The 25,476-nt window shown below is 37.1% G+C and overlaps 1 protein-coding gene across 5 annotated transcripts in view; it reads left to right on the forward strand.

The window, feature by feature from the left end:
* Window positions 1–25,476, forward strand: part of Srrm234 (Serine-arginine repetitive matrix 2/3/4) — a 369,905-nt gene that overhangs the window by 334,298 nt on the left and 10,131 nt on the right. For all 5 annotated transcript variants that reach the window (XM_083128349.1, XM_083128350.1, XM_083128351.1 and 2 more), the window contains 4 exons: window positions 5,558–5,678; window positions 15,429–15,493; window positions 18,481–19,962; window positions 23,956–24,372. In XM_083128349.1, coding sequence (XP_082984475.1) covers window positions 5,558–5,678; window positions 15,429–15,493; window positions 18,481–19,962; window positions 23,956–24,372 — 2,085 coding nt within the window. The remainder of the gene's footprint in view (window positions 1–5,557; window positions 5,679–15,428; window positions 15,494–18,480; window positions 19,963–23,955; window positions 24,373–25,476) is intronic.

Raw genomic sequence — 25,476 nt, forward strand, 5'->3', positions numbered from 1 at the left:
TTAAAATTATATTTCTAAACTACCCGGCGGAGGCACATAGTGGTTCGGATTCCACTTTGAACTGTAGGTCCAGTCCCGATTAGCCTTACTGTGCATAAAGTGGACTTATAACACCAATTCAATCAATCATATATTTCTAAACTATATCTCGTAAGGCACTGCAGCTCAGTCTAAAAATAGAATTTCAAGCAGCTGCAAGAATTGGCGCTCATTTGTCACTACGTTGTAGCTTTTCGTCCGTGAATGTTGTGCGTAGGTGTCGTTTTGTGCCCAAGTGCGAGGACATTTTTTGGGTGGTGACAATTTTTTAAAATAATTTTTGGGGTTTTTCTCCCCCTCCATACATACGCCAAATTTGCATAAATTTTGCATTTTGACATTTTTTGGGGGGTGGGGGAAACACCATTTTTTTAAAGAAAAGTATTTTTGAGGGGATTTCCCCCCTTTCCCCCTCCATATGTACGCCGAATGTGCATAAATTATATATCGTCTGAATCAGTGATTCATTCTGCGTACAACGGTATATCTTTCATATCTCTAGGGCATTTAGTTTCTGAGCTATAGTCATTTCAATGTAACTCTGCATTTTCAAGCTTGAATCAGTGGCGTGCCGACCATTCCTTTTGGGGGTACAACTCAAGTTACATTGGTCATATGATAATAATGCAAATACTTTTGTGTTCCTTACATGTCAGCGATAATTTCTATGTGCATTTTGAACTTTTCATATCCTTTTTTTCGGGGGCAGGGGGGAGAAACCCCATTTTAAAAAAAAATCAGGGATTTCCCCCCTTTCCCCCTCCATATGTGTGCCGAATGTGCATAAATTATATATCGTCTGAATCTGTGATTCATTCTGCGTACAACGGTATATCGTTCATATCTCCAGGGCAAATAGTCTCTGAGCTAAAGTCATTTCAAGGTACCGCTGCATTTTGAAGCTTGAATCGGTGGCATGCCGACAATTCCTTTTGGGGGTATAACTCAAGTTACATTGGTCATATGATAATAATGCAAATATTTTTGTGTTCCTTACATGTTAGTGATCATTTCCATGTGCATGTCGACACTGTCATGTACTTTTTGCTTGAGGGGAGGGTGGGGGAACAAAATTTTTTTTCCGAAATTTTGGAATTTTGAGAGTTAGCCCCCTCCCCCCCCGCCACATATACGCCGAATTTGCAAAAATTTCATATAGTCTGAATCTCTGGTTCATTCCGCGTACAACGGTATATCACTCATCTCTCTAGGGCAATTAGCCTTCGATCTACACTCATTTAATTGAAACTCTGCATTTTGCTCAAAATCGGCTCGGGACAGAGAGGCTTACATGTGAAAAGGCCTTGGGCAGCAAAAGGTTAAAATGCATAGGATGCAAGAGAAATATTAGTGATAATAGCCGTGGACAATTTGGCATGTAATACTTGCATATCCACTGTACAACTACATAGTTTGATAAATATCTCAATAAATAAAGTTTCGAAGACTAAAATGCAAACTGTACACATTTTTTTTTATTGCAAACTGTTTGGCAACATCTGCTGTCTTTCTCGAGAGGTGGAAAGAATATTTAAACAAAAGTGTGTTTGATTGAAAATAGGCAAGAATGAGATAAATTTGAAAGGAAGTGGAAAAGGGAACAAGCAATCAATAGGCATATATGTAGAAACTGTTTCCAACCATTTTTAACTGCCTCAATACCCTGGCGATCTCGGACAGAAATTTTCCAGAATTTACATAGAATTTAGGTGATGATGTTGATAAGAAACTGGTTGAGCCGCAAGAAATTCTATGTAAATTCTGGAAAATTTCTGTCTGTTAACCCTGTTTAACCATTGAATCACAATGTCACCATCGAAGGATCTGCAATGGGGAGGTAGGCTCCACATTCTTGATTGTTGTCGTAGTTGGTGATGATGTGAACAGGACCATGCTCCTGCCACCTTTATCCCCCAGGAGTGCCCATTCATTAGAGGCTGTGTAAACTCACAGAACAGCCTTGTGCAGGGATAAGGTCTGAAAAGTTCCCATCTGAAATCATCCAATGTGGGTCTCCTACATTTCAGTCACACACCCTACCAACTGGACGTCCACAGCGCATGGTGTGTTTTATTCAATGGTCAGTCTTGTGTAATCCTCATTTGTTCTCATAGTTGCAAATAGCCAAGAATGTCAGGTAAAAAATCAGTAGAGGAAAAACATCGACTTTTAAATGCAACATGAGTCTTTAAGTTTCCTTTGGCACTGTTGAAGTACACATCTGATCTTGTAAAATAACAGTGTCCGAAAGTAGCGCTGAGCTACTGTTCTCAATCTCTTCTGTTGATTGGTTAGCACAGCATGCTACAATGCTAGGGGTTCCAGCCTGGTCATGGGTGTTCTTTGCGAGTCCCTCAACAATTTCATCATAACATCATTCATTCTCACCTTCGCAATTAGCCAAAAGTGGCAGAAAAGCAAAGTAAAATAAACCAAATGAATCAGTTGATCTCTGCCACAGTGGAAGCAATCTGATATACACAATGCTCTGTCAACCTTTACTCCCACGGTCATACACATGGGTATCCATTGATAAGAAACTGGTTGAGCCGCAAGAAATTCTATGTAAATTCTGGAAAATTTCCGTCAGATCGCCAGGGTATTGTTTTTTTAGAAACTTTTAAAATAGGCACCAAATATGAAGGAAATACAGTGAAACCTCAATTTTATGTTTCCTGGTTTTATATTTTCTCACATTATACATGCATTCTTTATTTTCCTGCATTTCAACTTGGTCCCCTGAACAACGTAAAATTGAGGTTTCACTGCAGGCACTTAGAAGGCACTAAAAATTGGGCATTGAACACTAACTGATTTATTAATTTTCATAATCAGGTGCACATCAATTGACATGATTTTTTGTGTTTTCGGTAGTTAGGTGAAATTAATGAAGGCTATTTACAAAACAAGGTCCTCCGTAGTAGTCGAGCGGGTTAAGGCGTTCACTCGTCTTGAGATCGTTCGCTGCGGGACGGCGTAGGTTCGAATCCGGCTCTGGTCGGAATTTATTCGGCCTACGTATAGGACCGGTGGCAAACCACCATCGTGAGGAAATTGGGGAGCTCCGAGTGAGTGAGCGAGCGTAATCCGGTCGAGAAGACCTACTATAACAGCTGGGGATACGTCGGGCTGACCCCCCGACTATTCCAATACTGGTTGAAGATCTCCATGCTTAGAGGTGACGAAGGATAGCGTGGGAGGGAGATCGGAAGTCGGTAGGTATGCCTAGGCCCTTCATGGGCTGTTGCGCAACAGATTATTATTATTTACAAAACAAGAGAGGGCATTCTGCCGTTTGTAGAGAAAGGCAAAGTATTGACCAAGAAGGAGTAAGATAGGCAAGGTTATGCCAAATAGGCACTGTACCTCAAAATAGACATTTATAGGCACTATAAAAATGCATTATCATTACTAGAAAGTATGGGACGATAACCGATATTCTACCGATCCGATATAAAATTAGAAATGGTCCGTGAAGAACCAAAAATGTTCATTGATCTCCTTAATAAATGTGTTTCGAGGTGACTGCAGTGCAATGGAAGTTCCATATTTAGACATTTACTTTTTTGAAAGTAGGGTATGAGATTATCCATAAAATTACAACAAAATGCAGAAATTTGCACTAAATTATCAGATATTTAACCATATATCAGATCGGTAAAATAATCGGTACCGATAAACCGATTCACCAATATGCCTATATCGTCCGATACCGATAGAGTACTGATTAATTGGTCCCATCCCTACTAGAAAGGAATGAAAATAAGGAAGTGGGTGAAAATCTACACCCTAGATCACCTTCCCTGGAAACTGAACCCAATTTAAAATTAAAGGGGAGTTGCTCTTATTCCAACTTCTTCATTTAGGGACGGGAAAAATTTCTAGTCCCATGTTTTGCTCAATTGTCATGTATATTTTTTTTTTCAGTACTTTCATTATGACATTCAGTTCACATCTTCTTAACTGCATCTTGCAAAACTTTTGCAATACAGCACATTTTTTTAAACCATTGTGGATAAATATAAGCAACATGTGGATGCATCATTAAATTTTTCATATTATCTGTTATTTAGATGTATTAAATGTTAAAGACGTCACTTCCTTTCGATTACTTGCTTTTGTGCAATTAATAAATAGCTTAATAGCTTTATGGTTGTGTTTCCACCTGCTCTTTCCCTCTATATGCCCAATAGTGTGTATATATAGACACAAACAGACATACATTTGCTTAAATGTGAAGTGTGTAGTCACTTGAATGAAAGTCAGCAGTGTTTGAATGCCAGTGTGGAATAAAATAACTGTAATGTATTGATATGTCAAAGAGTCAAGAGATACCATATCTCTATTCATTGCGCAGTAAAATCTAATGGTTGCATTTTTCTAGTTTTGAATTAAAGATGGTTAGAAATTATTTCCTTCTAATCCGAAAAGTTATATCAACTTTGTACCTTTTAACCATTGGCTCATCAAACTAGGAAAATGAGCGATTTAGAAATATTGTTCGTGTTAGGAATTTTTGTCTTCGATATGGTGCTACACTGATTTCAACTGGCCTGTATGAATGTGATTGGTATCATAAAAATCTATGTTCGATTTGGTCTGAGCAAATCAGTATTTGAGAACCTCATTTGTGTGGACTGGGGTTTTAAACACTGACACTGGCAGATAAATTTACGAGAACCTGTCTCGTGGGTGGTACGAAATTCCAAAATGATACTTTCTTGATGTCTGGGTGTCCTGCAAATTCTGCAACATGGGCAATATTTTAATTAATCTGGTGCCAAATTATGTCGCTAAAGTGGACTTGAAAAATAAATTACAGCTTCTCTTGTCATTTTCTTCATTGCTCCATTCAGTTGTTAAACAATTAAATGGAGCCGTGAATAAACTGGTGAGAGTAGATTATCTTCCTCCACATAACAACCAATGTCTATGCATTCAATGTAAATTATAACTAATAAAATTCTGATTATTTCGTGAGCAAATGTACAGCTATCAAACTGTCAGATTGATATGGCATTGTACTAATACAGTACTTCTCACTGTTGTAATTATTCTGAACAATTATAAATTACTACATTGTTAAGAATATAGACTATGGTTTTGGTAGGAGTCTATAACAGTGTGGTGTTAGGTAAGCCCTACTTGGCATTTTTTTTCCAGAAGCACTAGTTGTCTTATTCTGAATGGTTATCAAGCATCAACTCTTCTCTATTCTGGCAAGCACATTTTCTTGGGGCAATGCACTTGTGACGCAGAGAACATTGTTATGTTATACTTAAATTGTTACAAATGAAAGTTTTGTGATCCAAACCATAAAAATGGATGCAGCCTTTTGTCTGATAAATAATGCAGTAATAATAATAATAATAATAATATCCATTGTATGACTGGGAGCAAATAAATGTATGTGTGTGTTGGCATGTCCAGTATATTTCTTTATCAGAAATTCTGGATACATCTTTTACTTGTTGCATTTCAGTTATATTAAAAGGTTTTCTTCTGCTTTGATTTTCAGTGGATCTGCTTCAGAGGATTCTAGGCATCGAAGAAAGAAGGAAAAAGATAAAACTAAGCAATACAAGAAGTCTGATGACAGGTCTCGGAGTGTTTCAAAAGAAAGACGCTCCCATCACGAGGTAAACAGCATGTACAGATCTATGGACAAGAATATTTTGTCTCGCAGGAAAAAATAAACAGAATTTCATGAAACAGAACATTTTTTTTCTGTAAAATAAAGATGTAATAACTTTGCTACAGTCAAATAGTTTGTTTTTAATTTTTTTTTGAGAACTTATAAAAATGTCAGCTTAATAGAAAATAATCATGATTTGTGTAAACCTTCATAGTTGTTTCTTTTTGTTTATTTCTTGTTTTCTTTGTGTCTAACTTTTTTTACTACCTATAATATGTTTTGTGAAATTTTGCGAACACTTACGGAAATGCCAAGGATTTGTTAATAGTAAGTATCTCTGTCTTGAAACTTTGTTTTCTTTTATTATAAAAATAACATTATGAATTAAAATTTGTAATTAAAAATGTTTAGAATTTCTCAGATTTCATAAATAATGTCACAGTTTCTTTGTAAACTTTAAAAGAAAAGAAGTGAGTATTTTTTTGGTCTGTTAACGAAATTAAATGTTTTTTGTGTGCAAATGAATTTCACATGAGATTGTAAATAAGTGACAAGATTAATTTGGTGTGTTTTTTGTGGAATACCCTGTACTGGTTGATGTGTTGATAACTGATCCTGTTGTGACTGACTAATAAGCTCTTTGATGACCCTTTAGGTCTGCATTCAGATTAAAAATAAGCTTCATAGTCTTCACAGCTTACTTTTATCCTACTACCCTTTAAAGCATTGCATTTGTATGCATGAATTGCTGGAGATATTTTTAGTATTGTGTCCTTTGACTTTGTAAATTGCATTTTGTTGTTACTTGAGTGCGTTTAAGAAAAGAAGGACGAAAAAAAAGAGAGAGAAAAAAAAGTACTTTAAGCTTGAGTTCCTGTTCCAAGAAATAGAGCGATAATAATTCTTGTTTATAAACCCATGCACCAATAAATAGGATTCTAAGTCAGAGAGTAAGTATGGCATTTGGGAGCAAGTCTGGTGGCGGTAATTTCGTTCATATGAATGTATATGCACTTTTTGTTATTGTGGATTATTTTTTTTATTATTTGTTTGTTTTCTTTTACCCTGAATCACTTCAAAGTGCTGAAATATGGTGTTAGTTTAATTTGTGATATCCTAAAATTGTAATATGAAGGGTATTTATGGTATTATTTCACATCTAAAAATAATTGTGTTCTTTTTAACCCATTTCCTGCGGCGGAAGTATATATAGACTCTCTAAAATTGGACCTTTTTTGCAGAGCGCATATATATATATATATATATATATATATATATATATATATATATATATATATATATATATATATATACTGTATTTGAAAATTAACGGTTCTTGTATTGCAGCAAGTTATTTTTATAGACACCACTTTTCCATGCTATTATTAGACTATGTGGGCTGTCGGCAAAAACGAAACCATTGTTTTGTTTTTTTTTGGCGCGAATGGAATTAGAGGCACGGTGGTCTAGTTGGTAGGGTGCCTGACTGCCATGCAGGAGACCCAGGTTCAATTCCAGGGGTGGGTGTTCTGAGGTTGGAATTTTACCACCCTAGTCCCTGCATAAAGTATCTCTGGGGCTCACCCAATCTCAAATCAATGTGTATCTGGGGGCAACCCTGGAGTGTAAAGGTGGCCGGAGGATGGTGCTGATCACATCACCTCCAAAATGGCCTAGATCGAGAATAGCGGTGGGGATGTGGAGTAGGGGGTATCGAAAAAAGCAAATTTTTTATGATGCTTTTGCGGTAGAGCGGAAAAGTTGCCTCTATACATAAGTAACTTCTGTTCAAAATTTCACCACCCTAGGATAATGTCTTCTGTTCTGGCAAGGGACGTGAAATTTCAAAAATTTAGTAAAATCGGCATTTTTTTTTTAATTTTTGAAATTTTTTTCAAATTTCACAGCACTTTGCGGTAGTGTGCAAAAGTTGCACCTATGTATGGTTAATTACAGTGCAAAATTTGGCGCCCCACAGACAATATGTTCTGTTCTGGCAAGGGGCCTGAAATTACCCAAAAATCGACAAATACACTGTTTTTTCATTATTTAACTAACATTTATTAAACATAAACCAGAATTGTCATACACTCGCATACTATTAGATATAAGAATTAAGAAATAAGTATTCAAAATTAAAAGTATGAAAATGTGTGTTTTGTAGGTAATAATAATGTAAAATATGTGTCTTTAGGTTTTGTACTGTCTCTTGCACCTAAATTCAGGCATGGCCTTTCTCGATTTCAGAGTGCAGCGAATAAATCCATCCCGTTTTTTATGACCACACACTTTCTTTGAGGCCTCCGTAACCAATTTTACTGTTCTTTCCACAGCTTGTGTGTGGCATGGGAACTTTGTAAAAGTCCAGTCAATTGGTATTGGTTCTTTCAGCATACTTTTCAAATCTTCTGTAGTCACATCATCGAGTATTGGTGATGGAGTTACTTCGCTGGAAGACCAGTCAATTAGTTCGATATAGTCGTTTGCTTCGAAGTTTATTTTTGGAATATCAAACTTTCTAATCCCAACGTGTCCAACCGTCTCACATGATTCTCGTGCTTTTATGACTCTTCGAATGCCAAGGGCTCTGATATGTGTTCTCTTATCAGTCAGCATCGCGAGCAGAATGTTTTCTCGAGATGCGAAGTAAGCATTCCGAGAAATCACTGGGTCGATGACGTTGCGGTTAACTTGATCCAAGTATCTAGATGACTGAATGAAATGGTAAAGATGCCGAGCTCCATCCTTAATTGAATGATGGATTTTGATGCGGAACCAAGATGGCACATACACCCTGATAACGAACTTTACTATGGTACGTAAGTTGTCTGATGGTTCCGTGGTGGAAACATACAGTCTTAATATCCTGTTGGCTGTTGTCAACCAGCCGGACATGTTTAGGGGACCTGGATCGCGCTTAGCAAGACCTGGAGGACACATGTGTGAGCTAACGGCGAGAGCAATATCCCTCAGATACTTCTGGTCCTTACTCAAAGTGGATATATCATCTGATGGCAAGGTGCAGTTAACTGGCTCAAATGTTACCACTGGAAACAGCTCACACGCCTTCAAAGATTTTCCAATGCAACCAGTGTAGGAATTGGGTCCGGAGGTGGGACCATCGAGGGACTCGAACAAGTGGCGGAGAGGCAATTCGTTGAAATGTAGTTGACAAACAGCCCATTGCACAGCTATCCCGATCTTCAGTTCAAGACGACGCAGTACCCCATTGTGAACTCCAGTATTTACGACCGTTCCATCACACCCTAGAACAAGAATATGGTTTAAACCTCCGGGCACTTCTGCTGTGATATAGTCGTAAATACTTTCAGCAATGGCCAGACTTGATCCTGAAGCTGGTGTAACATGACCAATGTAGCTAGATCCTGGTTGTTTCACCAAGGAATAGTGTTCCTCTACAATTGTTCTTTGGTAGTATTTATCATCCTCCTTTTCTGTTCACAATGTTTTGTCACGTCGGCCATCGAAGTAAAGACCTGTTAAATGATCATTGTCAATGTCCGAACTCTCACTCTGAAATCGAGGAAGGCCATGCCTGAATTTAGGTGCAAGAGACAGTACAAAACCTAAAGACACATATTTTACATTATTATTACCCACAAAACACACATTTTCATACTTTTAATTTTGAATACTTATTTCTTAATTCTTATATCTAATAGTATGCGAGTGTATGACAATTCTGGTTTATGTTTAATAAATGTTAGTTAAATAATGAAAAACCAGTGTATTTGTCAATTTTTGGGTAATTTCAGGCTCCTTGCCAGAACAGAACATATTGTCCGTGGGGCGCCAAATTTTGCACTGTAATCAACCATACATAGGTGCAACTTTTGCACACTACCTCAAAGTACTGTGAAATTTGAAAAAAATTTCAAAAATAAAAAAAAAAATTGCCGATTTTACTAATTTTTTGAAATTTCACGTCCCTTGCCAGAACAGAAGACATTATCCTAGGGTGGTGAAATTTTGAACAGAAGTTACTTATGTATAGAGGCAACTTTTCCGCTCTACCCCAAAAGCATCATAAAAAATTTGCTTTTTTCGATCCCCCCTAATGTGGAGCCCTACCCCCAAATTCCCTAAATGTGCCTTCATGGCATGGTGCTCTATGCAGGAGGGAATGCTGTATGGAATGTTTATTTGCGGCAGAGTCTATATGTAAATTGTTTTCCTTAGTTTTAATTTGTGGGAAGTCTTTTTATAGTTAGTTTTTGCATTATTTATGATGAAACAAATTTGCGGTTGCATCTATATATAGATGAAATTTTTTTTTTTCGCACTACTCTTCAAGGTCGTCGCAGGGAAGGGATTAATAATAAATCTGTAGAGAAACTGGAATTCTATGCAGATTACAATCAATAAGCTTCAGATTCTAGAATTATAAAATTCTTTGATAGGTTAATGATATAATAATTTAAGCAAATAATTAGAGAAGGTGCACCTTGCTGCCTATATTGTGCTATTTTGTTCAATATAAAACTTATGTACTCTACATAGAGATAAGAATGGACATGCAAATTCTCCAGAAAAAGTTCTGGGTTTGAGTCATAGCCTGGAGATGGATGTTCCTTTGTGTTTGTCCTGTCATCATTTTTGATCGTTATACTTCCTCATTATACCTTAAGTGCCAGATCGGGACTGTATGTCAGTTATGCAGTGCCAAATTGGTACAGTTGGGATAATTACATATATGAGACTTTGGAACCATACTGTGGCTCAATTAATGTTCCAGACAGTCATATTTGTATTGATTAATGAGTTTTAAGGGATGGCATGACTAATTTTATCATGCCAATTTCATTTTTGCTGAAAAAGTTTTATTTTTAAATAATATTCTTATTCTTCTAATTACTAACACATACATATCTTCTATAAAGGTCAGGTGTGACAATTTCACACCAGGCATTCATTTATTTCAATATCTTTGGAATGGGCACTGCTACTAAAGAAAATCCATGCATAATTTGAGAGTATGGATTTCTCCCAGTGTTGCAAGTGGAAGCAGTTTTGGAAGTTGATTATTAAGCTAGATAGCGTGTTTGAAAAGTATGATGAATAAGTATTAGGTGCATCCAGAAAGTAAGTTTCCCTGCGGTCATACGATGGATGATCGAACACCTCCCAACCGAATCTGTCCAGAAGGGCTGCAGTGTTTCCAAACCTGATGAACATAATAGAGCTAAATTTCACCTTAAATCGAGCTAAAGTTGAATTTCAAGGAGCTAGATTTACAAAAGCTGATAAAGTGCCTCCCATGGTAATTTTAGTTGTCAAGGGGATGGGGGTGCTGCTATTACCGGTAACTTCAAAGTGATGACAATCTATTCTTAGTTTTCACCATCTAGATCTGACGGCATCACCCATCTCAATCTACCCATGGTTGTATGAATCGAAAATAAGGGATTACCGGATAACAATATTGTCATCTTCACCTCAGTCAATGCACTATATAAAAGTAGCTGGAGAGGTAAAAGGGGGTGGGTCGATGCAAACAATATAATAATATCACGTCACGTGCAAAATGTACAGGCGTGTCACAAGTTGGTCTGTGTGGTCCGGGGCTAGTGATGGCATCATAGTGGGGCAGGTGTCACAGTTCACAGCCAAACGAGAGCACAAAAGAGCCAGATCTGACCCAAAAAGAGCTAAGTTGGCAACAGTGCTCCTAGCTGCCTCAGAGAGAAATTGTCCCTCTCCCCCTTAACATGACACTTACAGTCTGGTCTGTACTGAACCACATGAAGTATCATTTATCACTCCGCTATCATTAGTTTCTCATATAATTATTATAGTAGTAGTGTATACTGTAATTTCAAATTTACTCTTAAAACTAATAGCATGGAACACAGACTAGCATCAAAGGTTAACTGAATGAAGTAATAAAATGGTGTAAAATGATTAAAAATAAATATACAGGCTGTCATTAAAATTTGCCCGTAGACCACAGAAATATAATGAGTACATCAAAACAAACAACTAGTCTTGGCACCATTTTGCTGCCATTATGCTTGCAACCCAACATAACATTTGATCACATTCGTGACATTTCATTGTGTTATTTCCACCTGAATTTGCACCACCTTCCTTCACGTCTCCATCATTCACATTTTCCACGACATCCGACTCTGCACTTTCCTATGTGTATTTGCATTTTAACACACTCAAACGTGAATGTGAGGGGGAGTAAGTTTATGAAATATATGTATTTTGTAGGGATGGGCCGAAATCAAATTTTGGCCGATACCGATAAAGTACCGATATAAAATTTACTCATACTGAAAACCGATAAAAAATTAGAAATGGTCCTTGAAGAACCTGTAAGGTTCATTGACCTCCTTAATATGTGCGTGTTTCAAGGTGACTGTAGTGCAAAAGAAATTGCATATTTAGACATTTACTTTTTTGAAAGTATGGAATGGAGATTATCCATAAAATTACAACAAAATTGCAGAATTTTGCACTAAATTATCAGATATTTATCGATTTATCGGATCGGTAATTTTACTGATATGCCTATATTGGCCTATACCGATAGAGTACCGATTAATCGGTCCTTTTTCTAGTATTTTGGAATATGTACAGAAACCAGAATAAGCAAATTATTATTAACCTGTTGTCAACCTTTCTGGTAAATCAACATCAAAGGTCATTTACTTGCTTAAAACTTTCTTCCCTGGTCTCGCTGCTTTGTAACCAACTTGGTCTGCAGGTTTCAACATGTCAACTGTTACAACTAATGTTTTCAATAATCCCCAATCATGAACTAGGCCAACATAAATGATTTGTGAAAATGAATTCAACTTCTCATCACCAATATTTGTTTTTCATTAGAAGAACACTTTTGTTATCATTTATTCTATTTGTAGTCATTGCAAGAAATTATTCCAGATGAACTGGATGAACCTGTCTTGTTTGTGTTGTGAAGAACCAGTTTTTTTTTGTTTTTTTTTTATCATTTATTCACAACTGCGTGATAATCCCATACACTGTAAAGTTTCATTCATTAAAACATTGTACCTGTCATATTAGTGATATCTATTGTATGTGTGTTTGTATTTTGGTAAACATATCAAGAATTGTAATGTAAAATCAGAATTTGAAATACATTCTTTTTTCAGTTAATTTTATGTTCTCTTTATATTTATTTTCTCATTATTATATAGTAAGATGTTCATTTTGCAGCTGCTATTGCCATCTCTATGGCCAATCATATTAAGTTGTCAACTTAGTCTCCCCATTGAAGGTTCCAGGTTCAAATCCTGACCTGTTCATGGGTGTTTCTTTGTGAGTGTCCATTTATCATCCATCCTCTCCATCGTGATTAGTAAAAGTAGAAGAAAGGTGCAGTCAAATAAAAAAATGCAAATATCTACAGAAAATACAGCTGGAGCCATTTTCAAACACTACCCTTGCCAATCCAATTTCAGTAGGATAAGAATCATATTAAAATAATGAATTGTTTGTTGATTGCATTTAGTACATTTCTAAATGCCAAGTGGAAGTAAGTTCTATCCATAAATACCTTTTCATCACATACTATCGTATACTCTCTTATTCATAATACAATATTATCTTTGTTTGCGTTTAACTGTAGTACAAGAAATATACAAGATGTGTCAATGAAGATGGATGAATGGTTAGGAGAAATGAAATGTCTGTTGCAATCTAGGGAAGCAATTTACACACAATCCACTTTTCTCATTGGTCGTTCAAGAGCTGACCAGCCTCGACACTTTTAAAGTGTCTTGTATTGTGCTGTTTGTGTGTTTCATATGTTTTTTGACAAGCTGAAAAGCTGTTATCCTTTTCATTGTGGTTATGTCTATAGTGCTTGAAAATTCTCCACTCTTGGTCAGCAAGTTTAGTGTTGGTAATAAGAAGTAGCCAGGTGGGTGAATACAAAGTATGATCCAATATTGCAAACCACCTCTGGGTGAGAAAATCCTTAACGATCATGGTGGTAAGAGGTGAAGTATTATTATGCCGGCACTGAACAAAGTATTGTCACACTTGAAAACCTTCTGTTATGCAACCTGAAATACTCGTAGCATTATGGCAAGTTATGATGTTTCATAGTCTGTATCATGTTGTTTATTAGGGACAGCTATACCATACTCATTAAAAGTTCTTAGCATGGTCGCCTTCTAATCGGTCCCAGGTTCGATACCCAGTGGAGACACATAGTGGTTCGAATCCCACTTTAGACTGTAGGTCCAGTCCCGATTAACCTTACTGTGCATAAAGTGGACTTAAAAACACCAACTCAAACAAACAAACAAAACTCATTAAAAGTTCTAAAATATTCACCAAACTTTCTGACGCACCTTGGAATTTCTACCGTACTTACTAATGAAGAAATTGTAATTAAATAAGCTAATTGCATTTTTAAATAAATATTTAAAATAATATGAACAGAATGACCTGCACATAACATAGCTTGATATAGTTCCAAAATAACTTATGTTCACTTGGAATGACATACATTATCAAGTCTCATATATTCTGATATCTACTTCATTGTGTGTGATACGAAAAAAAAAACTGACTGGGTTGGGTTAAGAAGTCAAAACTTATAAGGTATTTATTTTTATTTTACAAATAATCGCTGACTTTTTACTGCTGTGACAATTTGAATTACATTTGGTGTAAGCTTTATGCTTAATGGCACATTGTCACTATCTGAAAACTGTCTGGTTGACTGTTGAAACACAGTGACAGGAAAAATCTTTCCCTTGCTTGTGGTTAGGTTAAACGCTTACCAAGAGCATTTTAGCTTCTAAAGTACGATGCAAGCATGCTGTATTGCAATTAAAGCAAGATGCCTCAGTATTAGAGCGACATTTAATATAATGCATCATCCAACCCTATTAAATAATAAATTAACCACTAAAATGTCAGATATATTCTGGCCATAATATGAAAGCAATTGTGTGAAAATCTTGGCATGCACTACTACTTTTAGCCACATGCAGTGGGAATATGTTACCTGTTGTTGTATTTCAATCAGCATGGTAACATGAGCTCTCAAGAAGAATATGACCTGTTAAATACAACAAACATTGAAACCAATCATTATGGTGTTCTGACATAATATCACCAGGAATATGAAATAAATTGTTCAATTCCCCTTCTTTCCTCTAAAATAGCAACAGCTGTTTTGTAGGAAGAGAATTCTCCTATGTAAGTGGTAAAATATCCCTTAAATGTAAGAGAGATTTTTCATGGTTTATGCAGCTAAAATAACACTTGAAGGAATATTTCAGCATTTTGGGTGTAGCACTTTGCATGTTGTTGTTTCATTTATTTGTATTTAATTGCACCTTTAATTTACTTTACTGGCCCTTCCGTAACTTTTTGTGTAGTGCTACCTTTGTAATTTGTCTGTACATAACCAGAATGCTTTGACTTTTGTGTTTGTTGTTGGATTGTAAATGCTTTTATATTTTCCTGTTGTGTTCTTAAGTGGTGCAGTTAGCAAAAGGGCCCAGGTTTAGATTTTGACTAAGAATATGGTATTATTAAAAAATCAAGTCTGTTAAATCATTATTAGCTGTTTCCCCTGCATTATAATATGCAGGGTTGCATGTCACATTTGAATGATCACGCAAAGTGAAGAATTTAAAATTTCTCATTAAATTGTCTCTTTCTCTCTTATTTGATAATTGCTTACTTGTGTTAATTTCTTTTGATGGTCCTAAAATCGTATGTCCTTTTGTTTGTATGCCTACAGAAAAGAAAATTAGTGGAGAGTTCCAAGAACAGACAGCATTTGTCTTCTAGTAGTTCTTCTGAAAGGTATGTTGTCGAAAATTATCATTTGTAATATGGAAATCTGTTACTAGTTTTTACAGTAATGTTGCACTAGAAAGTACATGTATAAGGCTGAGAAAGTGCTGTCACTGGGTAAAGATGAAGACATGTCTTTAAATTCATAATACCAACATCTAAAATTATTTATGAAAAAATAATGAAACTGATAGTTGAAAATTGTAACAAATCAAAGCAGTTCAGAGTATTTAGACATTTTAATAGGTAAGTTTTCTGTTGGAGCTATAACACAGCAATCTGGTGGGAGTTTTGGTTTAAAATATTCATAATTTCACATGAGATAATCATTCAATCACATTGATATTGGCTCATGTCCATGTTGCGTATGAAATATATTTTTTTTGGAGGGTGGAGAGTATTGATACTAACAATTCACTGCCCCATATTGACAAAAAGGCTGGTTATTTTCAACCTAATCTATTGAGTGACAATGAGTAAATTCTGAATTATGCAAATTATTGCAGATTTATACCACAGTAGGTGTACTAATTTTCAGGCTGGATTGCTTGTCTTCACTTTTGTTGTTACCAAATTAATGAGCTTGTCCTTAGTTTGGGTTTAGAATTGTACTGTTACAGAGGATCTCTTAAGATTCTTTGATTGTCACAATTATGTAATACTTGGGTTGGAAATTTAATAGTGGCAATACTACTGTATATACGTCATGAAACAAAACCGATGCTTGTTACTTATACTACGTGTTAGTTTGATACCTAAGCTACCTCCCAGTAAATGGACTCTTCCTTCCAACACTAGGCGCATGCAGAGTGATGAGAGGAATCGAGTATTGTTGGAATTGGCGGTCTAAAGTTGTGCAGTTCTGGTGATCTCGTCGTACCTCCAGGACAGACCGTCAGTGTGCAGTATTACTGTTCATTTTTGGAACATAACCTGCGACTTGCGTTGCAAAAGAAGACACTTTCTGCAGAATCCTCTCATTTTGCAGGACAGTGTATGCAGCGCAACCTGTAGCTGACTTGTTTGTTCCAGAGATCCTTCAGGCAATAGGCCGCTCCATTCGAACTATCAACAGAACAGGCACTGCTACAGGTATACTACGACTTCCACGTCGCTGGCAATGGGTTGTACCCAAAGCTTATGATTACATTGAAGGGCTGTAAATGTTTCACAGAAGTTTCTCATTTGTATCATTTGAGAATAAATAGTTGCCACTATTAAATTTCCAACCCACGTACATGAATATTAATGCCGCTGATGATATGTCCTGATTCCTTGTTGAGAGGGATCTGATTTTGCATTTTGTTTATTGGTTTCCTTTATACATTCATCAATTCTCTCTTAATGTTTCTGATAGTCTTACCAATGCAATATGTTCTACAAATTACCCACATAGATAGATGTAGTTGATACGTACAATAGGGTGACTAACTCTCCCGTATTTCCCGGGATCTGTGGCTCACATATTGACATTCCATTTCTCCCGTATATTTCATTAACAACCAAGATACATGAAATTTCAACTCATAGAAAACTTTAAGTCGACTGCAAGATTTTGCATGTTTAACCTTTGGTGGGCGGAAGTGACGTCATATCTTGCAGTAGTTGATTGATGCTTAGTTCTGCAGTGGACTAAGAAACGCAAATTTGTAAATTTTTATTCTCTATTGTTATCATGTGTATTATTTAAAATGTAAATTAATTATTTTGTGTAATATTATCCAGTCCATAAACCTTTGCTGGAGTAATGCTGTGCTGCTAGAAATGAGCAAAATTTGTCATGACTAAATCCCCTGTAAATTCAATATCGAAAGTACGAAATCTCCCTAAAATTCATGGCCGAAAGTTGGTCACCCTAACGTACAATGCATTTTTTCATTAATGTAGCACTGGCAGAAATAACTTTCATCAAATAGATTCCAAACTCCCAAAGTGGAAGAAATCTACAAACTTCGTGAAGTATGTCACAATGACAACTTTTCCATTTTGAAAGCTATTGCTATCGATAGACAGAAGCAGAATTAATTTCCTGCCCTTTGGCTAACATTGTTCTCCATCTGGCAGAATCAATGTTTGTGGTGGAACTTGTTAAGTGGGGGTTGCTTGAACCTTGGGTGCCTTAGGGAGGTTTTGCGTAAATTTTCCTAGCTCTCCACTTTGAGCATTGAGCAAAACAAAATGATTTAAAAAAAAAACAAAAGCATGAATATCAGCATAGGTGTAACTTGACGGGGGCAATGGGGGCACTTGATCCCCCCTCAATTTTCAGGTTTATTGAAATTTACAAGTAAGGGTCCTGAGGAGCAAAATAATAACGAGTAATATTTCTGCTTTTGCAAACGTCAGTTATTTAGCAAATAATCATGGATGCTGTTTTTATGGGATGGAAAACTTTGTCTCTCTTCTCCCAAAGTTAAGCCCCAAGTTTAATTTTACCCCCTCAAAATTAGGCCCCAAGTCTTAATTTTGCCTCCTCAAAACTGAGCTCAAGTTTAATTCTACCCCCTCAGAATTAGGTCCCAAATTATGCCCATGAATATCAGATTATCAAGGGGACAAGCAAACAACCCCCGTTTCCATCCCATGCATCATATACAAGTCATTCAATAGAATAAGAAGATGACATATTTGAAGAACATGCTTATCTGATGCACTGTTTCAAGTGTCTGATGTGACTTAGGAAAGGTAACCACAGAAGTAATGAAACACATCACCTACTTCCCCCAGTGATGCAACAGCCTAGATCAAAGGAGAGAGTTCATGCCGGAAACAACAGCAACAGCTCTGATATAATACCTTTAGTGCACTTACTTTTTGAGAGGAAAGCTAAAGTTATTAATTTTTTATTGTTTTTCACTAATTTACATATATTGCTTCTTAATAATCTTGTGTTTGAATAGATTTTGCTTAAGAAATACACAATCCATGAAAAATTGCACAATTCTATGGATGATTTAGTTAGTAATAATGCAATATTACATATTTTGTTATTTCAGTTCACCAGAAAGAAGTCACTCTCATAGGAAACACAACAATGAAACAGAGAAAATGTCCCGTTCAAAGATGAAACCACAGTCCGTATCCCCTCTAAGCAATAAATCTCATAATTCAATAGGGCATGGCAACTCATTAGACAAGGAATCGAAAAGATCAGGCCGAGAAAATGGTAGTAAAATGGAGGCACGGCGAGTGAAAGAACTCAAGAAGGCCAGTAGAGCGAGAAGTGATGCAAGCTGTGACGAGGAAGAAAGAGGGAGACAGAAGAAACGAGATAAGGAGAAAAAGATTAGGAAGAGGTCTACTTCATCAAAACGTCACACTTTGTCGGCAGACAGTGATAGGTCAACTAGTCACAGCAGTACACCAGACAGAAACCATCGGGCTGGTGGCAGTTCCGAAAGATCGAGAAGAAAATCACGCTCTTCTGCTTCGCCAAAGTCAAACAGGTCGTCATCGACTCATTCAAAGTCACGCAAGCGGACCAAATGTGCATCAGGGGCATCTTCAGTACCTTCACTGCCGGTGAATGATGAACCAAAAAGCAGCAGCAGAAGTTCTAGTCTAAGCTACTCCCCTGTAGAAAGAAGCCCAGAACGCTACAGAGACATTTTAGACTGTTCCCCATCTAAGTCATCCAAAAAGAACGAGGGTTCAGAAAAGTCAAGTCAACCATCTCAGAGTTCAAGTAAAGCAGTGTCAGCAGAAGAACTAGCTGCGAGGAAGAAGAAAAAGCTTAAAGCCAAAGCTCGATCGACACCCGTTGTCCAACCTCGAGTGCGACTACGATCGTCTAGCTCAGAAAATGATGACACGGTGGAAGAAGGCGAGATTAGAACGCCAAAAGTCAGATCTGGATACAGTGATAAATTGAAGAAGGTTTCTGGATTCACGGGTTCGCAACCGATCTCACCTAAACAAAGCTCTGAAAAGATAAAAATTGAACTGAAGAAGAAAATAGCAAACCTAGATACCAGCGGAAAGTGCGATTCTGCACAACAAGCATCAAGAAAACCAAATGAAGACAAAACAAAATCTGATACTCCCCAGAGATACAGTCAACAGATGATCATGGAGAAGACTTTTGCCGCTGACACCACGAAAATGGACGAAACTGGCAAGCATGCAGAGAATCAAATGCAAATTAATTCTGTTGTAGCTCCCGTCTCCACATCAAAAGCAATGTCTCCTAAAAGCCCGGACAAGCCACCTCCGAATCTTCCAAGTGAGCTGCCGCCAGCTTCCAGACCTTTGCAGGAGACCCAGCTTCCAGATACGACAGCCAGCGTTCTTGCAGTTAGCAAAGTACCATCGATAGTGAGTAAATTGGTGAAGAGTAAACCAAGAACCCCGAGCGTGTCTCCGCCACCACTGCGCCGTAAGCGGTATTCCCAGTCAAGAAGCAGATCCCGCTCAGGCTCACGCAGAAGGTCACTTCCAAAATCTTTCAAGTCTCGCAGTTCTTCCAGGTCTAGTTACAGGTGAGTAAAGTCCTAAACATTATTCTAGTATCTATAAATTTGTTGTCACTGTTTGCAAATACCTAAGCTTCAATTTAAGGGTATAAAATAAATTAATAACAATTAAGGTATAGCTGATACCATCAATGACACTTGAATGTTGCAGCATATACAAAAGCTATAAGCAATTCTTTTTAGTTTGCTGGTTGAACATGAAAGTTTGGATGAACCTGGAATTGATTTATGCCCACAGTTTAAATGTTCCATTTGTGTCTATAGTTTGTATTAATGTAAACTTCTGGAATTGTTAATATGATGTCATCATCATAGCTTCTGCATGAAACTGTTATTTTTAACTCTTAAGTACGCATACTTTAAGACTGCATGAGGTGAATGTAGTCTCATTTTAAAGAACATGGATGTAGAATTTTTATTACAGACAGGATTTGCCATAAAAATGTAGTTGTGTTGTTCTTTAACTAGGCACAAAGCAGTGAAAGAGACATTCTGTTTTCTACACCTGGGATCAAGGAAAATCTTCAAACTATTCACTAGGCATAATTGATATTGCACTTACTCAACTCATTTTAACTTTTACAAGTAGTTTTTCACTGCTGAGTTTTACAAGAAGTGTGTATGTATGATTGGAAGAAACTCATGCTACGAGGACTGCTGGAAAAGTTTCTGTAATCAGTATGAAAAAAGGCATTCGAAATTCTGGTAATGGCTTTATTGTTTTTCAAAGTGTTCACTCTTAAGATCGATACACTTTTGCATACGCTCAAACCAATTTTGAAAGCATTTTTTCCACTCTGAAGCTGATACCTCAGAAACCGTTGTTCGGAATGTGTCAACAGCTGCTTCAGGCAACACAAATCACTCACCACACATCTTATTTTTCATGTGTGGGAACAAAAAGAAGTCATTAGGTGATAAATCAGGTGAGTATGGACAATGAGTCGACATTTTTACTGGACAAAAAATCAACAGTTTGGTGTGCTGAGTGGGAACTGGCGTTGTTGTGGTGAAGAATAATGTGACGGTTTGGGTTTGTTTTACGCAATTCATTAATGACCTCTGGCAAACAAATTGTTGTATACCACTCAGCATTTACAGTCCTTTGATCTTCTAAAGCTATTGTTGCCACATGTCCAGTATAACCTAAGAAACAAGCAATCATTTGCTTGGCAGCACTCCTCGAACGAAGAACTTTTGTTGGTTTTGGCTCACTTTGAAACACCCAAAGAGTGGATTGCTGTTTAGTTTCAGGTTTGTATGAATAGATCCAAGTTTTGTCCCCTGTAACGATGTAGTACACCAAATTTGACTTGCCTCGGTTGATATTTTTGAGCATTTCTGTATACCAATTTACATGAGCCTCTTTTTGAGCTTCGGTTGAGTTGTGTGGGATCCAACGACTTGAAAGTTTCCGTACTTTCAGATGACCATGCAAAATCGTATGTATTGCTTTCATGTCAGTGTTCAAGGATGCCTGAATCTCACGGTATGCCAAATGCCGATCTCTCTCAATCATTTCACGCACAGCATCAACATTACTGGCAATAACAAACGTGGATGGACGACCTTCACGAAATTCATCACTGAGAAATGTGCGACCACACTGGAATTCGGAAAACCAATTGTACACAGTCCTATTGGATGGTGCTTCATCCCCAAAAGCCATATGAAGTCGTTCGATGCATTGTTTCGGTGTTGAACTACATTTGAAATCACAAAAAAATCATTGCCAAGAAGTGTTCACGAGAAATTTCTATTTCTCACACGAAACTACTACTTCAAACTGCTGTGAAAAATAAACGAATAAACAAATAATTTAAAATAAAAAATGTCTATTCTTCCGATTTTTATAATTGCAGAACAATAGCGCCACTGTTGGTGGTAGTTTGCAGAAACTTTTCCAGCAGCCCTCGTATTTATTTCATTAAAACAATTTCATAGACGTTGCACTTCACAAAAATCACAGGAGAACGTTAGAGAAAATGACTTCCATCAAAGACGGGTGAATTTTTCCCACATTTACAACCTGTTATTCCATATCAAGTTTGTTGAATATCCATCCGTGGGCATGCAATTTGTAAATGTTACTCCGAATATTTAAAGGAAATTGGTTCATCTGTAAGAAAAAGTCAACAGGAACCGTCAGAGAGGCACCAAGGTTTCTTATGTTCCATTTTCTGTAATGTGACTCATGTCAGTTGCAAATGGTGCACCTGTGGCCGAGTGGTTAGCACATCGCGCTGCGACGCCAAGGGTCCCGGGTTCGAATCCCGGTCGGGCATGGTTGTTTGTGAATGTCCATTCATCAATTTCATCATTTCATCACTCATCCCCATCTTCGCAAATTAGCCAAGAGGCACAAAACGCGAAGTAAAATAAACTAAATCAATCAATCAATCAAAGCAAATGGTGCACACTATGGTGTTGTAAGATAGACTTTTTGAGTTTATCTTTCCATCTGTATCAGTTTTGTGCATCTGGATTCCATTAATATGTAATATATGTATCAAATTGATCACGTCATTTTATGATAACCCTGTATTAACAGTTGGGCTGAAAAGTTCGTAGGCTAACATAGTAAAAAATATTTTTTTGACAAAATTCGATTTTATTATTCAATATAGTTGCCTTCGAGGGCGATACAACGATTATAGCGGTCATACAATTTTTCGATGCCATTTTTATAGTACGATTTCTCTTTAGCCTCAAAATAGGCCTCAGTTTCGGCGATTACCTCTTCATCAGTGCTAAATTTCTTTCCAGCGAGCATTCTTTTAAGGTCTGAAAACAGGGAAAAGTCACTGGGGGCCAGATCTGGAGAATATGGTGGATGGGGAATCAATTCATAGTCTAATTCATATAATTTTGCCATCGTTTTCATTGATTTGTGACACGGTGCATTGTCTTGATGAAACAGCACTTTTTTCTTCTTCAAATGGGCCCGTTTTTTCGAGATTCCATCCTTTAAACGCTCCAACAATGCTATGTAATAATCGCTGTTGATGGTCTGGCCCTTTTTGAGGTAATCGATGAATATAATACCATGCGCATCCCAGAATACTGATGCCATAACCTTGCCAGCCGACTGTTGCGTCTTTCCACGCTTTGGATTCGGTTCATCACGTGCAGTCCACTCGGCTGACTGTCGATTGGACTCTGGAGTGTAGTTATGGAGCCATGTTTCATCCATTGTAATATATCGACGGAAAAATTCGTGTTTATTACGGTTGCATATCGCTAAACATTGCTCCGAATCATCAAAACGTTGTTTCTTTTGATCGATTGTGTGCACACGCGGCACCCATTTTGCACACAGCTTTCGCATGTTCAAATATTCATGCACAATATGTCCAACACGTTCCTTTGATATTTTTAAAGTCTCAGCTATCTTGATCAACTTCACTTTACGATCATTTAAAATTATTTTGTGGACTTTATTGATGTTTTCGTGGGTAACAGCCTCTTTGGGGCATCCACTGCGTGCATCGTCTTCGATGCTCATTTCGCCTCGTTTAAATTTAGCAAACCACTTCTCAACGGTTGATTTTCCTGGTGCAGAGTCCGAATAATGTTTATCAAACCAAGCCTTGGCTTCAACAGTATTTTTTTCGCCAAAAAGCAATGCTTTATTAACACACGAAATTCTTTTTTATCCATTTTTTCACAATAACAAAAGCTGCTTCACTCACAATGCTATATCTCACGAACTAATTATCCGGCAGCTGTGAAATTTATACACATATCTTTTGAAGGTTAGTACTAAGAAAAAATCACATGGATTTAATTCTAGTAACGCCATCTATGAGTCAGCCTATGAACTTTTCAGCCCAACTGTTGTTACAAAAAATTGAAATGAATCTTCTGACAATAGTGTTACTGCCTTGTAATCAAGACATTATGGGTTCAATACCTAGCAGGGCACATTTAAGTGGCTTACATATTATAAAAAACACACTTACCGCAGAAGTTCATGTGTCATTCCGTTTCATTGTTCAGGAGCCAGAGAAAAGGCCAGAGCAGGAGCCGCAGTAGAAGTTCGTCACGCCATAGTCACCACAGCCACCACAGTACAAAGAGCAGGGCAAGTAGAACGAGCAGGCGCAGCAAGCACAGTGCAAAAAGTAGAAGCAGAAGTTCATCATACAGTAGGTCGAGTAGATCCAGAAGTCGTAGCTACTCTCGAAGCCGCACTCGTACTCACAGTCGTACCCGGTCGAGAAGTCGGACCCACAGTCGAAGCCGTACACATTCCAGGAGCTCAAGCAGAAGCAAGACACATTCACGAAGCCGCAGTTCCAGCCGCAGTCGGTCAGGCTCCAGTCACTCAAGCAGATCACGAGCAAGATCTCGGTCACCATCCATTCCACGTAGGCGAGGATCGCCTAGCTTTCTAGATAGAAGACGGATAACTAGGTAAGTCAGTTGACTCAAAATCTTTAACTTGGTGTTACGATATGGCACGTATTAATTCACAATGTTCATTTCAGGGAACGACATCTGTTAGTTTATGTTGATTCTTACAGGAACAATGGCGGTGCCTCCTTAAATACTGTTTCAATGATTGCATTGATTCATCCTTAGGGAGATTTCAGACCAAAGCGACATGCAACAAGAGGCACATGTTGCTTGGAAAGCAACTAGGAGAAATAAATGCAACCTTCTGCGCCGAAGTGACAACAAGATTCACATGCCACTTTTTGCTTGTGTGTTTCTCAGACTTTGTTTGTTTTATCAATGGTGTACATCATGTCCCCCAAGTCTGTTGTTAGTCTTATAGGCTGAAGGCACCCATGTCATTTGTCGCTTCAGTCTGAAAGCTTCCTTGTACATTCTCATGCTATTTCTTTGTATTCAGTACTGTAAATGTGTTTATATTCAATACGACATACATATTCCCTTGTTGTGGAGTTACACGACTTGTAACTATAATGTATTCCAATTGAAAATAATTTGATTACGAAATTACTTAGAACGTAAACTTCTATTGATTTATTCTGTTGTAAATTTTCAGTTTTTGTGTCTATTTTATTATTTTCATTTGTTTTTATTCTACAATGTCCCACTTTACAGATTTTTAAATACTTTTTGGTGCCCATACACATTTGTACCTACAAATGAAGTTTTTTTGGTGATATTTTGTGTTTTGGGGAAAGGAAGATGTGGCAGCAAAGTATCATGCCGAAATGAGGGACTCACTTTTTTGTGATTTTTTAAAATAAGTTCTCACCAAGCAACACTGCAACAAGTTCCCAAGAGGAAGGTTGCAGTGGCCACCGAAATTAAGAGAACCTCTTAGAAACTAGTTTCACTGAAAACTGAGCACTTCCTTTCAAGATATTTTAGTTGTGGTAATAATCGATAATACTTCAGCATATCGCTTTGTTGCATGATCTATTATTATTATTATTTACACATAAATATTCACTTTTTAATTTTAAATATAAGAAATGTATGTTTATTTTTCAAACATATAGACTTGTAAGTACACAAAATAAGTTTGTTAGAAAGTAGACTCAC

Source organism: Lepisma saccharinum, chromosome 9, assembly GCF_977018435.1.
Source record: "Lepisma saccharinum chromosome 9, izLepSacc3.1, whole genome shotgun sequence".
Lineage (NCBI taxonomy): Eukaryota > Metazoa > Arthropoda > Insecta > Zygentoma > Lepismatidae > Lepisma > Lepisma saccharinum.